Source organism: Octopus sinensis, linkage group LG18 (assembly GCF_006345805.1).
Source record: "Octopus sinensis linkage group LG18, ASM634580v1, whole genome shotgun sequence".
Classification (NCBI taxonomy): Eukaryota; Metazoa; Mollusca; class Cephalopoda; order Octopoda; family Octopodidae; genus Octopus; species Octopus sinensis.
This window is the reverse complement of record NC_043014.1, coordinates 34,334,689-34,352,471: the sequence shown is the minus strand read 5'-3', so window position 1 is coordinate 34,352,471 and position 17,783 is coordinate 34,334,689. Positions and strand designations below refer to the sequence as shown.

Sequence of the window (17,783 nt, the reverse complement as noted above, 5' to 3'; positions counted from 1 at the left end):
GAGAGTTACTTCCCTTATAATAGCGAAAAATGCATTAAAATGGAAAAAAATTATGGTAATTTTTTTTTTAATCGTAGACTCATCGTAGACGCGCGCTAATACCCAGAAGGGCTCGATATGAATCACGACTATAAGATACCCGGTTTTGGTTACACTGCACCGCAAAATGTGGGAGTAGTTAGGAATCTAAATCGTTGGAGACAGACACACAACTTCTCTGTAATAATATATACTAGCAGTATCGCCCGTCGTTGCTCGGGTTTGTAAGGGAAATAACTATATAAGCATTTTTAGAGAGTTATTTCCCTTATAGATGCCAATTCGGGCTTTCTTAGCCATTTCTGTTTTGGTGTCTTCAAGCCATGAAGTCGTTGTTCTAAAAGAACGCTGGTCTCCTTGACAACGCTTTACGACGTTGATTTCCTTACACTCCCTTCCCCACAGCTTCACGAGGGAGGGAAGAAGGGGGAGAAGCAAACAGGTGCAGGTGTGACCATGGACGCCAACTCCGCCGCCATCGACACACGAAAAATTATGCATTAAAATGGAATAAAAAATGATGTTAAATTATTTTTAAAATCGTAGACTCATCGTAGACGCGCGCTAATACTCAGACGGGCTCGATATGAATCACGACTATAAGATACCCGAATTTGGTTAAACTGCACCGCAAAATGTGGGAGTAGTTAGGAATTTAAATCGAAGGGGACAGACACTCACACAACTACAGTTTTATATATATAGATATGCGTGTGTTTGTGTGTCTGTGTTTGTCCCCCTAGCATTGCTTGACAACCGATGCTGGTGTGTTTATGTCCCCGTCACTTAGCGGTTCGGCAAAAGAGACCGATAGAATAAGTACTGGGCTTACAAAAGAATAAGTCCCGGGGTCGAGTTGCTCGATTAAAGGCGGTGCTCCAGCATGGCCGCAGTCAAATGACTGAAACAAGTAAAAGAATATGTTCCGAATCACATTTGGATTAAATCTAATTATGGTTTATGAAACATAGGTGCCAGCCATATGGAGCAAAGTTCACCATTTTGGAACTGCAGTTCCAAAATTATTTTAGACCTCCGTTTATTGTTGTAATCAAGGGCTGAATTAGTAAATCTGATTACGGAGACATTCAAGCATTTTGGGATAGCTATAAAAGATTGTCGAGGACAGGCTTATGATAACATTGCCAACACGCCTGGCAAATACAATGATACTCAGCCTCACATACTTGCCATCAATCTACTTTGTATGGTTTCTATTCCCTAAATTGCCGTATGTTGCAGTCACATTTTGTTTTCCTCCACTCCTCAGTGTAGGATTATTCTCGGAGAGCATCTAGGGGAATCTGTTAGAGTTTTTTCAGGTACTCATTGGACAGACTGAGTAGCAAGTGTAAGACCCATTGAAAATCATCTTATTGGGATATAACTCCCGCTAAAGAAATGTTTGTCATTCAGCATTACTCAAAAAGCTGAAGTCAGTGTCGGAATGGAATACATAAGATTTTTCATTTGCATCCTTATGCCATCGATGTGGTCAAAGATCCTCGCTACAGTGAATATAGAGGTTTCAAGCTTAAAATGATTTAAAAGATCTACTTGAGAAATGACCGGATTTTAATTGAAACAAAGCTAGTTGCTGAGAAAAATCGAAATTGAATTTTTCCATCAAAATAAAATTTCTTAAAAGATAGAACACGATTTGTCATTGAAGATGATGATGAACCAGAGGAAAATGTCTGAGAAAGTCATCGTGATGGATCCAACGAGCCTTAAATCGAATTCAAACAGAACGTTTTTGATGTTATTGATTCGGTAATTGCTAGAATGCCAAAGCAGTTTGACACTGCAAACGCTATTGATAGTTACGTTTTCTATAGCAATATCGGAGCATGGTGGAAAAGAAATTCATCATCGCATAAACAAGATTATTTCGACATATATCAAAACGATTTGTAAGAATCTATGCAAAACACACACACACAGAAAGATAAATTGTGTTTCATTTAGTTAAGACAATTCTCAATTCTGTATAACTGAGTTCATTAAAGTAATTCTTACCAAGCTATTTAAATTTATCCAATTTCATTATCAAATGAACAGATATTTACATCTTTTTTCTTCTCAAAATAAAATTGTTAAAGGTTCTTGTCCACAGAAAATTTCACAAAAGAAATCAACTCCTTAAGCTGTGACTTAATGGTATTAGGACCTGAAATATTACGCATGAAGTGCACACACAAGTGTACACTCCTCACACTACAATTACACTGTCTCATGTCATTATATGTTCTGTATACTGGGGGCTTCATTCACTGCATTGCGATCACATGACCCTTGGCAGGTAGGCCCTCCCGCGACTGTTGAGGTTGATGTATTTGGATCTTTTCCTTTTGAACGGCACTTTGTAACATAATTTCTAGGTAACTAAAAAGTTTTAAACTTCGTATACTGGTAGAATGTGTTTATAAAACATCGTTTTCTCTTGGTTTTATTGAGAAAATTCTATAGTTTGTAAGATATTTCGAGCATTTTGGCAATTTTAACCAATCGATTACCTCCATTGAGCTAAAATCATTTGCTGCGTCTAAAACTGAGACAACATCCTGTCACTAACCTTAAACCTAACCCTAACCCTAATTTTTTTTTCTTAATTGTTACGCGTGTAAAAAAACGAAAGCAATGGAAAATAATTTAAACAATTAACAAACAAAATAATTCTATAATTTTATATACACGCTTTCCGTACTTATACGCTTTCGTTTTTTTTACACGCGTAACAATTAAATTAATTTAACAATTAAGAAAAAAAAAATAGGGTTAGGGTGAGGTTTAGGGTTAGTGACAGGATGTTGTCTCAGTTTTAGACGCAGCAAATGATTTTAGCTCAATTAGAGGCGATTCATTGGTTAAAATTCGAAAACTTAAACTACGTTAAACAAACAAATTACAATTTTATCAAGAAAGCCAAGAGAAAAAATGTTTTATTTTGACACATTCTACCAGTATACGAAGTTTTAAAGTGTTTAGTTAACAAGAAATTGTGTGTCGTTCAAAAGGAAAAGATCCATGTATTTTTATCGCCGCCCGATTGAGGTTAAAAAGCACTCTGAAATTGACATCAAAATATTAGCCATTTATTGAAATTATGCTTGGCCTTACTCTCTTTCTTTTACTCTTTTACTTGTTTCAGTCATTTGACTGCGGCCATGCTGGAGCACCGCCTTTAGTCGAGCAAATCGACCCCGGGACTTATTCTTTGTAAGACCAGTACTTATTATATCGGTCTCTTTTGCCGAACCGCTAAGTGACGGGGACGTAAACACACCAACATCGGTTGGCAAGCAATGCTAGGGGGACAAACACACACACACATATATATATATATACATATATACGACAGGCTTCTTTCAGTTTCCGTCTAGCAAATCCACTCACAAGGCATTGGTCGGCCCGGGGCTATAGCAGAAAAAAACACTTGCCCAAGATGCCACGCAGTGGGACTGAGCCCGGAACCATGTGGCTGGTTAGCAAGCTACTTACCACACAGCCACTCCTGCGCCTTACGTTAACATTTCTATGATGAATTTAAAATCAATTCATTCTCATATCTAATAATTAAGTGTGAGCTGGTACTGACTACCTTACTTATTCAAGCAGCACATAACTAATAATTCCTAATATCTACTTTTATATTTAAGGCGGCAAGCTGGTAGGACTCGTTAGGATGCCGGGCATTTCGTCCGCCTTTACGTTGTTCCGTGTTCAAGTTCTGCCGAGGTCGACTTTGCTTGTCATCCTTTCTGGGTTGATAAAATGAGTACTAGTTGAGCACTGGGGTCTGTGTAAACGACTTACTCCCTCCTCCGAACTTTTGGCCTTGCGCCAAAATTTGAAATCAATATCTACTTTTAGGTACTACTTAAGAACAGTGGTCCCAGTGCGCGCACTCGCGTATTCGCGCTTGCTAGTCGTGACTAGTCGATCCTACGACTACCTAGCAAAGTAAATAAAACACAAAATAATTTTTTTTTTTTTAAAGTAAATAAAACACAAAAACACAAAGTAAATAATTTTTTTTAAACAAAATAAATAAAACAAAAACACAAAGTAAGGATCGACTAGTCACGACTAGCTAGCGCGGATGCGCGAGTACACGAGTGCGCGCACCGGGACCACTCTTCTTAAGTAGTACCTACTTTTATATATACAAACAGAACCGTGTTTCTCGGGTTACGCTGAAGAAGAACGTAAATCAAATATTTTATCGACACAGTGGGAACAGAGGGCGAAGTCAATTTCGGCGGCGGAATTTGAATTTAGAGTAGAGACGTTTAAGGACTAAATACGGTAAATCATACAGTACAGGGTTTGCCGTTATGGTTTTACGAATTTACAACAGTAAATAGGCGTAGGAGTGGCTGTGTGGTAAGTTGGCAGAAACGTTAGCAAGCCGGGCGAAATGCGTAGCCGTATTTCGTCTGCCGTTACGTTCTGAGTTCAAATTCCGCCGAGGTCTACTTTGCCTTTCATCCTTTCTGGGTCGATTAAATAAGTACCAGTTACGCACTGGGATCGATATAATCGACTTAATCCGTTTGTCTGTCCTTTCTGTGTTTAGCCCCTTGTGGGTAGTAAAGAAATAGGTAAGTAGCTTGCTTACCAACCATATGGTTCCGGGTTCAGTCCCACTGCGTGGCACCTTGGGCAAGTGTCTTCTACTATAGCCTCGGGTCGGCCAAAGCCTTGTGAGTGGATTTGGTAGATGAAAATTGAAAGAAGCCCGTCGAATATATGCATATATATATATATATATATATATATATATATATGTGTGTGTGTGTATGTGAGTGTGTATATGTTTGTATGTCTGTTTGTCCCCCCAACATCGCTTGATAACCTATACTGGTGTGTTTACGTCCCTGTAACTTAGCGGTTCGGCAAAAGAGACCGATAGAATAAGTACTATGCTTACAAAGAATAAGTCCTGGGGTCGATTTGCTCGACTAAAGGCGGTGCTCCAGCATGGCCACAATTCAAATGACTGAAACAAGTAAAAGAGAAAGAGAAAGAAAATATATTTCAATCGAAATTTTGTTTTTACTCAGCTCTGAGAGTATTTGAAAACATTTCCGAACGTCATTAGTAGTATGAAGGATTTAATCGAGAATCGAAACTACTTTCCCGGGAATTTACCTTTCGCTTTATAACGACTTGGTCAACGTCAGCCAGAATTACAGCATATCGATGAAAAGGCTTAGTAACTTTGAGTTATCGTTCTTTATTGCGCAACTTGTCTCTTCAGAAATGGTTATTCTCACGAACAAGTGTTGACATTTCAGGTGATAATGACCCAGAGTAAACAACGATGCTTACTTAACGCTATATCAACAAACGACGTGGAACAGGTAATTGTGCAGCGTGGCCCCAAAACCTCATTGTATTGTTACAACTCTCAAGAACTTCAAATTACCACAACTTCATTAATTTAATTCTTGTTACCTTTACCTGCTCCTTTCGTGAATTTTTGTCAACTTTTAAATGAGTAATGATTTCTTTTGTGTCGCTTCCTCATTCGTGAAAGATAAAATTGCCGAAGTGCCGTGGGACACGGAGGATCAGGTGTTTCACTTGTTTTAATCAAATTCTAGTCGTTTTCGTCAAGTACCTTTCTTTTGGTAAACGCCCTGCGTAGTAAGCACCGGGGTTCAATTATAAATATATGTATACACACATATGAATATATATATATATATTATATATATATATATATATATATTATATTAAATTAGAGACAAAACCACTATTAGGCAAATCAAACAATGAAAGACTTAAGCCAATACATATGATTAATTTATATTATTTAAATATGTAACAATTATTAAAAAATATAATTAATTATAATTAATATCCACTATATATATATATATATATATATATATATATATATATATATATACACTGCAAATTTCTTTAGATTAAGGTATATCGCAAAACGTATTCATTTCTTTCTCTGAAGAAGGCAACAGGAAATCGATAACCATGAGATATATTTAAAAGAGAAAAAATTGCTAACAGCACGCAGTTTGCTGTTTAATAAGAGATTATGTCCAAAGATAGCTGAAACTATGAGCCGTAAAATATTTCGGTCTATAGATCCAACAAATTAGTGTCTATATTTTTAGGTAGTTTCTTCTGTGTAGATCATATCTGAATAAGTAAAAAAATGTTTCTCAGAGCAAAATTAACAATGAAAAAAAATTATGAGTCGGAGGTGGCTTTAAAAAGTACTTGTGGGTCTCATTTTTGAAAAAGAAAAACCGTTTAACATTAGTGTTCTCTATCTGCTGGGTTTCTTTTTGGTGAGATATTCGAAATAAGAACTACTGATTTTATGTGTATGATTGCTTTGATAGTTATTACGCGTCTATTTAATAACTGAGATTTTAGGGGAAGAAACTAAAAATACCAATTTAAATAATTTTCAATATATTTGATAATATAAACAACATATGTACATACTTCCATTTAAAGGACTCGTGTTGTGTGACTGCCGGTGAATAGTTTTAACAATCCCCCGCGTACATCTATGCTGCAACAAGTTTCTTTTTTATTTATATAATAATAATAATGAAATTATTGTATACAGTGCTCAGGTGCACCACAACTTGTCAGAAAGTGCATATAAAGTACATGCAGTAATGTAGAAATGTCTGGAAAGTGAACATGCTTGTGTGTGTATGGAGGGGAGAAAATCAAGTGTAGTGTTGGCGAATCTCAGGAAGCATGGAAGTCTTGAAGGATGCAGTGCTCCGACAACTAACAACCGATGCCGGCAGTTTGTTCCACGCTTCAGCAACTCTCAGCGTGAAAAAATGTTTCCTGAAGTCATGGGAGCTGTGCTGTTTTCTTACTTTGTAAATACTTATCAAAGTAACTAGAAACTTTGGTTGTCATTTGTTGTTTAGCTCGAGTTAGCTGTGATTCAGCATGGTTGAATACTTTAAAACAAAAGTGCTCATTGAGCTTTTGGCTTGATTTTTTCTTTTTTTGTAAATTTCTTCCATAGAGTAGGGAAAATGCTTATTGACATTACAGGCACTTGTGAAATGGCAAAGAATTCACAATGGTTCTAGTTCAGCTTGAACATATTCATGTTGATGTTTGAAAAGGAAAATGGGACCAGAGAAGTATTATAAAAAACAAAGGAATTGCAATTTTATAACAAACTAGAACAAAGTTTTGAGAATGAGACAGAAGAGGATACTGTGAGTGTATTAGGTGTTAAACAGCTTACTAGAAAAGCAAGATTTATTCTAGTTGTAGTAGAAGGAGCAATAGAGAGGAAGTTCTGTGTAATTGTAGTGTGTTTGTGAGGGAGTTTAGCCACTCAGAAAGCATTTTAGATGTTTTGCAGAGTGTTTGTGTGTTAAGTTTTGATTATGACCTTAGCTAGTTAAAGCCCATAGGAAAAGTATGAACATTACACATTCTCACTTCTCATAGACATGAGGGGGAAATTGTGTCTGTGTCAAAAAGAACTATTCACATAGAATAATTGCTCCACTTGTGTCAGCAGTTTTTTTCCAGGGCTATCTTTGCAACGTTTTAATGAATGCTGCCACCAAATTTACTTCTAGAATCTCTCTTGTAGAGACAAAATCACTTTGTTATAAATAAATATATATATATATATACATTGGCACATAAAAAGCACCATCCGTTCGTGGCCGTTTGCCAGCTCTGCCTGGCACCTGTGCGGGTGGCATGTAAAAAGCACCCACTACACTCACGGAGTGGTTGACGTTAGGAAGGGCATCCAGCCGTAGAAACACTGCCAGATTTGACTGGGCCTGATGAAGCCTTCTGGCTTCACAGACCCCAGTAGAACAGTCCAAATCAATGCTATAACTGAATATATCTGTTACAATCAGCCAGGCTTCAGTTCACATTGCTTCAGTTCACTCAACTGGCAAAAATGTGTAGTACTTGTATTTCAAAAGGCCAGCCATGACACATTCTGTGTCATGCTGAATCTTCCTGAAAACTACATTAAGGGGATGCACATCTGTGGAGTGTGGAGGCGCAATGACCCAGTGATTAGGGCAGCAGACTCACGGTCAGAGGATCAGGGTTTCGATTCCCAGACCAGGCGTTGTGTGTGTTTATTGAGTGAAAACACCTAAAAAAGCTCCACGTGGCTCTGGCAGGGGTGTGTGGCGACCCCTGTTGTACTCTTTCGCCACAACTTTCTCTCACTCACTCTTCCTGTTTCTTGAGTAACGCTTTGATGGACTGGCTTGAAAAGGGTGATGTTTATCGTTATATCTGTGGAGTGCTCAGCCACTTGCATGTTAATTTCACAAGTAGGCTGTTCTGCTGATCCAATCAACTGGAACCCTCATCAGTGTAACCAAAGGAGTGCCAGTTATCTATTACAGAAATGCTGAGATACAGAGACATAAACAAACCAACACCAGTTGTAAAGCAATGGATGGGGAACAAACACAGACACAGAGATACACACACATTTGTGCACAATTTTGACCAGAAATTTAAATCTAATGTTTTCTTTATCTGTACAGTTTGTTAGTTTGTGTAATGGTGGAGTATGCAGCCTCAACAAACCTGTTCACATCAAGACTGATGATGGAGAATGTGCAACATGGCCACCCCTCTGCTATGCTGTTCACTGTGGCATTGTGGATATTGTCAAGTATTTAATCAACAAAGGTGAGTTTTTAATTGTAGTTTTCCAAGCAAATATAAGTTGTTGTTGCTATTGTTTAGCCTGAGGTCAGCCTTGATGAAGCAGTCACATGATCAATAGCAATACAGCCATAGCCAACCTTTTTTAGAGATGGCCTTTCTTTATTAAGACAGTAGATTGTGACGAGATTTGTTATTAGCCATAGTTAGAGGGGAATTAGAAGTGGAGGGGTAGTTAGAGAGGAATTAGAAATGGAGGTGTATTTAGAAGGGGAATCAGAAGTTAAGGTGTAGTCAGAGGGGAATTTGAAGTGGAGGTGGAGTGAAAGGACAGTTAGAAGTGGAGGTATAGTGAGAGGGAACTATGAAGATATTGCAAGCACTGGAAAGAAACAGTTTGCTCTTTGTTAGTAAAGTACACAGTATATAATATATTTATCTATTGTAAGCTGGTGAAGGTAGGGGTGGACTGTGCAAGTAGTCCTTGTAGAATGAGATTGCTGTGAACATCTTGTCCAACTTGAACATCTGCAAGCTATTGTCAACAGGGAAAAGATGCCTACAACAGAGCGAACTCTACAAAATGCACCAAAGAATCAGTTGGTGGTTGTGTTGCTTAACCCAGATCAACTTTGATAGAACAGAATTGTGGTGAAAAGCATTCCATTAATAAACATCTCTGTCTTCTTGTATATCTAGGACTATGTTATTCAATATGTTGTCAGTTTTTTAAGATAGTAGGGTTTATTTTGGTAGAGATTTGGCTGCTATTTCTTGTCAGCTGAACGACTGCATATAGACACTCTCTCATTGGCTTGTCAGCTGGCGATGTGTTAAACCTAGCGAGAGTAAAATGAGTTAAGTATGTTGTCATCATCAAAGGCATTGGCAGGTGAATGTTGAACAGACGATTGTTGTAGTGTACTTGTAATAAAATATTGACTGCAGAAAATAAGTTTTGTGAATTAAAAATAGAAACTACACTAGGTAAGTATAGGTAAAAGTAGATGCTATACAAAATAGAGGGTAGTTCAAAATGAATGGTCCACTGTTACAGGGTGCATCTACCTTGATATGCTGTCCATTTGGTTGTTGTCCCAGTTGGAAGAAGAGGTACTCAACTTCACTATGCAGCAAGACTGGGCCCTGCCACATAGGCATAGACACATACACAATTACCTCAACCAGCATCTTTCAGAATGCTGGATTGGCCATGCTAGGTTGAATGATTTGCCATTGATGGTCTGACCTAACACCTTGCAACTTTTTTCCATTGGGAGGATCTGAATGACAAGATGTTCATGCCCCCACTTCCACTGGACTTACAAGAGTTAAAGCAGCAGATAGGCAACGTGGTTGACTCAATGGATCAGGCTATGCTGGCACGAGGGCAGTAAAAACTAGACTTCCATGTAGACACCTGCTGTGTAGCAAAGGTTGCCCACATTGAACATCTGTATTTTTGCAATATATTCATTACAGCACTCACGTGTATGTTTTCCTTTTGTACCATTCATTTTGAATTACCCTGTATTTCATAAAAAAACTTTTGAATGTTGGAACTCACAGAAACAACTGAGATTCAAGAAAAAAATCTTGTGTTGCAAATCTGTTCAAACCCTCATTGCATGGGAAAAAAATGTGACGGTCAAAGTGAAAATTGTAATGATGATAAAGACAATCGTTACTTAGTTGCTTAGTTATTTTAAAATCTTTACTTACTTACTTAGTTATTTTAAAAATAAAAGCCAAGTCTTCTTTATTTAATATACCTTAATGCTTTAGAAAAGCAAGGACAAATTAGAGACTATTGTCCATTGTCTGAAACACCCCCCCCCCCAACAAAAAAAAACAATAGGCTGGATGCATCTGAAATACTTTTGATCAGAGTATACTAAATTAGAAATCACCGGGAACTAAACAACAACACTGATGTATATAATATAGACAAAACAAACATAAATAAACTGAATAAAAGGTAAATAATAATAATACTGTGACAGTCTCGTATGGGAATTACACCACCGCTGTTTAGCCCTAGGAAGCATCGAACGCTTCCTGTCGGCTTTGACACATTTTCTGTGTCCTTATTTTTGTGAAGGGGAGGCAAAAGGACACAGAAAATGTGTCAAAGCTGACAGGAAGCATTCAATGCTTCCTAGGGCTAAACAGCGGTGGTGTAATTCCCTTACGGGACTGTCACGTTATGTTGACAGTATACAACCACTCTATCGCTCTACTACCGATCATGTCTCTTTGAGACATTTAGAAATTTAATATTTCTTATAATAATACCATGATTCAGAAAGAAAATTTTTTATTTTTAATATAGGAGCCAATATCAACTGTCAGGGCTGGGTATCCAAAAGTGGTGTCCGAGAATACTTCAATCCATTATTCTTAGCTTGCAAGGACAAGAAACTAGATATGATCAAGCTATTGGTTTCTTCAGGTAAGGATGTTTCAGTTTTTTCTCAAAACCTCTTGTTTGATTGTTGAATACAGGCATACCTCAGCTTAAGTCGTTTTGATTTAAGTCGTTCTGAATTATACATTGGTTTTCAAAAACGAAGAGGAGACCCCACCTTTGGTCATGAATGACCATGGGACTGCACCTAGAAAGTTACCCTCCGAGGCACAAGTCAGGGCAAGATTGTTTGTGGAAGGCTAGCAGTCACCCATGCACACCAGCCTCCCCTCTCTATGCCACCGATGTTATCCAAGGGGAAGGCAAAGGCTGATACAGCTTGGCACCAGTGCTATCGCAACTCATTTCTACAGCTGAGTGAACTGGAGCAAACTGAAATAAAGTGTCTTGCTCAAGAACACAACACACAGCCCGGTCCAGGAATCGAAATCGTAAGCTCTACACTCTAACCTATTTCTTTACTACCCACAAGGGGCTAAACACAGAGAGGACAAACAAGGACAGACAAATGGATTAAGTCGATTATATCGACCCAGTGCGTAACTGGTACTTATTTAATCAACCCCGAAAGGATGAAAGGCAAAGTTGACCTCAGCGGAATTTGAACTCAGAACGTAAGGACAGACGAAATACTGCTAAGCATTTCGCCCGGCGTGCTAACGTTTCTGCCAACTCGCCGCCTTTAACCACTGAGCCATGCACCTTCACTTTTCAAAAATAATATATGGAAAAATAAAAATCAAGTGAAGTCATTTTACTCAACTTTACATCTGGCTGCCACAAATATTGGAATCGTAAAATCACTAGAAAACCGTTAAAAGCACATAAAATCATGTTACTGTACAGTAAATAAGAATACAAGCATATAAAACCATATTAAAATATGTACAGTAAATGTTAAGATACACACCATAAAGTAGTGTAGCTTAGTGAACTAAATCATGAAGTCCGCTGTGTTGTCTTATTTATCGGTCTTTTGGAGCTCATATTGCTCTGCAGTTCCAATATCTACCTTTAGGCATCATTGTCACTCATGATTCCTGCAATTGTTTTGAATTCAGATTTGTTTATGTTTGTTTATCGGCTACTTTCTCATTCATTTGTGACTTTATTTTTTGCTCCCATGGCTCCTAAGAAAATTCATAGTGAAAGTGCTAAGCATCATGCTATAACGCTGGGAGATAATCTGGCCATGATAAAACACCATGAAAAAGGTCAAAAAGTGGTAGCAATTGCACAATCTTTTAGGATGAGTTGGATAACTGTATCGACGATTGTACATAATAAGGACAAGATTTTAGCACATATAAATAAAGTACAGAACTGGGAATGGTTATTATTGGTTTAGCCTAGGGACAAGTAAATTCAGCCTAGCCTAGCCTAGAGACAAGTTAATTTGACTCAAGTTGTTTTTTGACTTGAGTCATGTCTCCTGGAACCAATTAACAATGTAGGGTGAGGTATGCTTGTATAGTGCTTCTTCATTACACTTTAGGACTAACATTTTTGTTTGATAAGACAGGGCTTTTGACTTGTTCAGGCACTCCTTCCAGATTGGTGTAATTGCAATGGTTGATGTTTCATTTAAACATCTATTGGAAAAAACATAGATGGGTGGGCAAATTAAAGGTAGTTATAGCTCAGAGGAAGGAAAAAATTGGTTAAAGTGTTTAGTGTGGGGTTTTGGGAGGTGTGACAGCAAGAAGAGATGTTTGGTTTTGTGGGCCTGAGTGAAAAGAGTATACTGTTAGCTAATTTAAAGGAGCAGAAACTACTGTAGGAGTAGTAAAATAAGCAATGAGAAGCAACAACAACCTGTCTACAGGCCAGAGTTTGTAGCGTGTTGGTAGGTGAGTCTATAAATCAGTTAGATTAGCCTCTTTTGAATGCAGTTTAGGATATATGTGTGGGTTATAGCAGCCCTGTCCCAGATATGAGTGCAATTTATTCATTCTTGTTTACTTAAAGATTTATAACATTTTTGCTTATTTTTTAATTAATTTCTATGATTTCAGGAGCCAATGTGAACTGTCAAATCCCAGGAAATCAAATAGAAGAAGAAGAAGGAGGCAGCCTGGACTACAGAGATGTACAGAACACTTGTCTACATTGGGCTGTACAATATGGTCACTTAGAAGTTGTTCAAACTTTACTTGAATGTGGAGCTGATGTTAACATATTAAATAGTTTTATGGAGACCCCTCTACATCTTGCCTGTGATTACTATCACCCACTTATTTTGAAGAACTTAATATTTTATGGTGCCATATCTAATAACAGAAACCATGCTGGGTTGACACCTCTTGCTATTTTAATGTCATGTGAAGCTGGTAATAATTTACTAGATGAGCGCAAATACAGCATTCGATTGCTGGTTCGTGCTGGTTATAATCTTCAGACTGATACTTGTTGGCAGCACATGGTTTCTTGTAATAGTGCCTTCCGTGACACATCGGATTCATTTCCTGACAAACCATTTATTCTCACACTACAGAATGTTACATGCAACCCTAACAGACTCCTACACATATGTCGCTTACAAATTCGGAAGTTGTTGCATTACAAAATTGCTGCTTTCCAATTTTTACCAATTTCAGAGAATACGAAAGAATCCCTCACTCTACCTGACTGTTGCCTTAATCTATCTGATGTTGTAGCCTCTACAAACTGATTGGTCTTCAAATTTCACATACATACATACACACACATGTGCACATACACACACATATTTGAAATGTAGCAGGGTAAACATATGTGCTTCAAGCTGGATTTTTAATCTGAATGAATGTTTCTCATTTAATGCTACTTTTTTAACAGTTCCAACTGGAAGTGATAATCAATGGAATATTTTCTTTTCCAGATGGAAGTGGATTTAGTGTGACTCTTAACTTAATTATTAATAAGTTCATGATGCTTCAAATACTATGCCCTTATTGAAAGAAAATAAAAACAAAAAGATGAACAGGCTCTAAAGATTCTTTACATGTAAACAACATTATTGCATGCAAGTAATTATAATAAGACAGTATTGGTGCAGAATTATAGACATATGTTAGAAAATTTAATATTTTTACATCAAGCGTATTCCTACCCTTAAATAAACAGTAAAAGACTCATAAATATTTTTACTGCATTTTTGAAAATTTAGCTGGTATAAGGTTAGAATGTTTTGTTTTTACTTTGCAACCTGATGGTTTCATGCTTAACTCCCTTCTTCTACACCTTTGGATAGTGTTTCCAACCCTAGTCTTGTGAGCAAAATTTAGTTGTCAGAATCTGTGCCAAAACTTATCAGATGTATATGTGGGGATGGAAGCACTCCGTCGGTTACGACGACGAGGGTTCCGGTTGATCCGAATCAACGGAACAGCCTGCTCGTGATATTAACGTGTAAGTGGCTGAGCACTCCACAGACACGTGTACCCTTAACGTAGTTCTCGGGGATATTCAGCGTGACACAGAGAGTGACAAGGCCGGCCCTTTGAAATACAGGTACAACAGAAACAGGAAGTAAGAGTGAGAGAAAGTTGTGGTGAAAGAGTACAGCGGGGATCACCACCATCCCCTGCCGGAGCCTCGTGGAGCTTTTTAGGTGTTTTCGCTCAATAAACACTCACAACGCCCGGTCTGGGAATCGAAACCGCGATCCTACGACTGCGAGTCCACTGCCCTAACCACTGGGCCATTGCACCTCCACAGATGTATATGTATATACAGAAGAAAAGAAAAAACAGCAAGCCACCACCTATGAGTAAGTATGTCTTGGTAATGTTCTAGCATGCTTTTGCTAATTGTTTTAGGTGCCTGTGTAGTTATTAATAGACATAGAGACATGGAAGATTCATGATGTGACAATTGGTGTGTGGGTATGTGTAGGGAGAGAGAGAGAACTGCCAACATCTGGCTGGTTCTCATCATAGCTAGGTAGACTGGTGTAATGTGAAATAAAGTGCCTTGCTCAAAGACACAATGTGCCACTCAGTGCAAGAACTGATCTCGTGACTGTATGATAAATGAGCCAAACACTGTAATCACTGGCTCTCACACTTTCACACCCATACACATGTGTATGTGTGTGCCTGTGTTGTAATGACATGGAAAACAAAATCACAGTGTTGAACAAAAAAGTACCTTGTGGTAATTTATCTGTCTCCGTTGTGGGATCTTTTCGGTTTGAACGGCAGTTTTTTCTAGCGGTGTCAGATGAAATTGTCACCCATAATTATGACCCTAGTATCGATCTATTGCATTTCAATCTGTTTTAGGGTTAGGGGTGGGGGGAAGGGTATCTTTTTTTTCTTCAGAAATGTAAATAAACCCAATCTGTTTCTTAACCCTTTAGTGTTTAAACCGGCCATATCTGGCCAAAATATTCTACCTATTTTATGTTCAGACTAGTCAGATATGGTCATTCATAGCTACTTTATCGTGTCGTTTTAAAAATAAACAATCACATCATTGAAATCTCAAAACCATGAAATGATGCAGGATTAATTTTACATGGTGTGAATAAATAAGCTTTACATTTGACAGAATAATCTGAATGCTAAAGGGTTAAACAAGGGACATATTCATATGGCACAGAATGTTTTTCACCTCAATAGACGTCATTGATTGGTTGAAATTGCAGAAATTGAAGAAAAAATACAACAAATATCTTACAAACTATAGAATTTTCTCAATAAAGCCAAGAGAAAAAGATGTTTTATAAACACATTCTACCAGTATACGAAGTTTAAAAGTGTTTAGTTACGTGGAAATTATTTTTAAAAACTGCCGTTCAAACCGAAAAGATCCCTGTTGTGTCCCTTTACATCTAGTTGACTGCTTTTCACCTTCCTCCAAAATATATCAAATAATTACCTGATAAATGGTAGTCATTACAATCAAGTAAAATTCTTGAAGGCGGTGCTTCAGTTTGGGCTCAGTTCAGTGACTAAAACCGATAAAAGAATAAGTGTGAGATGAAAGATGATTGATAATTTATCCTTTAGCTCTCTCTTCTCTATGTGCCATATAAAATTCCTTTATTATAGATTGCTGTTAAAAAGCAATAAATCACTTACTGACCATTTGTCTTCTGATATGTTTGAATGAGTCAGTGAAATATCTGTGAGTCAAATCATGTGCAGTATCAAGCAAAAAAAATATAACCTTTACTACCAAAGTATATTTATCTTTGAAACCCATTTCATCCATTATATTTTTTATTACTTTGTAATAAATGAATTGTTGTGATCTCATAAAGTTTAATGGCTGAAGCCATTGTAAGAATAAAAGTAACAAAAAAAAAGAGAGAAAAAATTTTAAAAATAACAAAAAGACAATCCTGTAAAGTAATTTATCATGTGTTTGTCTTTTGTTTAATTTTAATGTTTCAGAAAAATATTGTTCTTCAACACCCACTGACCGTGTTAACAAATAATGGTAATTTGTTACAGGAAGCAGAAAGCTTACTCTATATAAGTCCCATGTATCAGGTCATTGTGACTTTTACATTTAAATAACAGAAGTCTGCTTACAACAATCTACAAATAGTGAAACTGTTTAAAACTAAGAGTCGTGTCAAACTGTTTAAAACTAAGAGATTTGTCAAAAATTTTAAACAAATTCTACTAATGTCCTGTGAAGAAAAAGGACAACATTGGCATGGATTTCTTCCAGATTAATTATTTCTATCTTTAATGAAATGTCTCACTTCATAAAATATTTAAATACTGTATTTTCTAGCATACAAGTTGAATTTTTGAGACAAAATTTACAGCCAAAAATGGGAAGGTTAATTTTGGAGGACCCAAAATTTCATGTGAAAAGCAGCAGAATGTAGAAAGCTTTTACTTGTTTCAGTCATTTGACTGTGGCCATGCTGGAGCACCGCCTTCAGTCAAGCAACTTGACCCCAGTACTTATTCTATTGGTCTCTTTTACCGAACCACTAAGTTACGGGGACGTAAACACACCAGCATCAGCTGTCAAGCGATGTTGGCGGGGGACAAACACAGGCGCACAAACATATACATACACACACACACACATATATATATATACACATATATGCGACAGGCTTCTTTCAGTTTCCGTCTACCAAATCCACTCACAAGGCTTTGGTCAGCCCGAGGCTATAGTAGAAGATACTTGCCCAAGGTGCCACACAGTGGGACTGAACCCGGAACCATTGTGGTTAGTAAGCAAGTTACTTACCACACAGCCACTCCTACACCTAGTGATAGTATTTGAATGGTTACACTACATTTCCATTAAATATATTGCATTGATTTGCTTGCCAGAAAATACAGTAATAAGTCACAAGTTATGTAATCCTAATGATTTCTAAAAACATTATACATGATTACCACTGAGTGGAAACTTTCAGAGCTTCATATCAAGTAAATAAAGATATAAAAAGTCAAATACGTGAATTCTATGTATCTTTTTCTTTATATTTCTTTAAATTTAATTTGAAATTTCTAATCCTGCCTCATTCTCCTTGTGAAGGTGCATGGCTCAGTGGTTAAAACGTTGGACTCCCAATCACGAGGTAGTGAATTCAATTCCTGGACTGGGCTATGTGTTGTGTTCGTGAGCAAGACACTTTATTTCATGTTACTCCAGTTCACTCAGCTGTAGAAATGAGTTGCGACGTAATAGG

General features: G+C 37.3%; 1 protein-coding gene across 1 annotated transcript; it reads left to right on the top strand.

The window, feature by feature from the left end:
• The first annotated feature begins 5,081 nt into the window (after positions 1 to 5,081).
• LOC115221563 (ankyrin-1-like) lies at positions 5,082 to 15,261 on the top strand. Its single transcript, XM_036510863.1, has 7 exons — positions 5,082 to 5,405; positions 8,583 to 8,730; positions 11,039 to 11,158; positions 13,150 to 13,841; positions 13,885 to 14,437; positions 14,596 to 14,598; positions 14,860 to 15,261. The coding sequence occupies exons 1-4, from the start codon at positions 5,346 to 5,348 to the stop codon at positions 13,803 to 13,805; spliced, it is 984 nt and encodes a 327-aa protein (XP_036366756.1). The 5' UTR covers positions 5,082 to 5,345; the 3' UTR covers positions 13,806 to 13,841; positions 13,885 to 14,437; positions 14,596 to 14,598; positions 14,860 to 15,261.
• Positions 15,262 to 17,783: the final 2,522 nt, after the last annotated feature.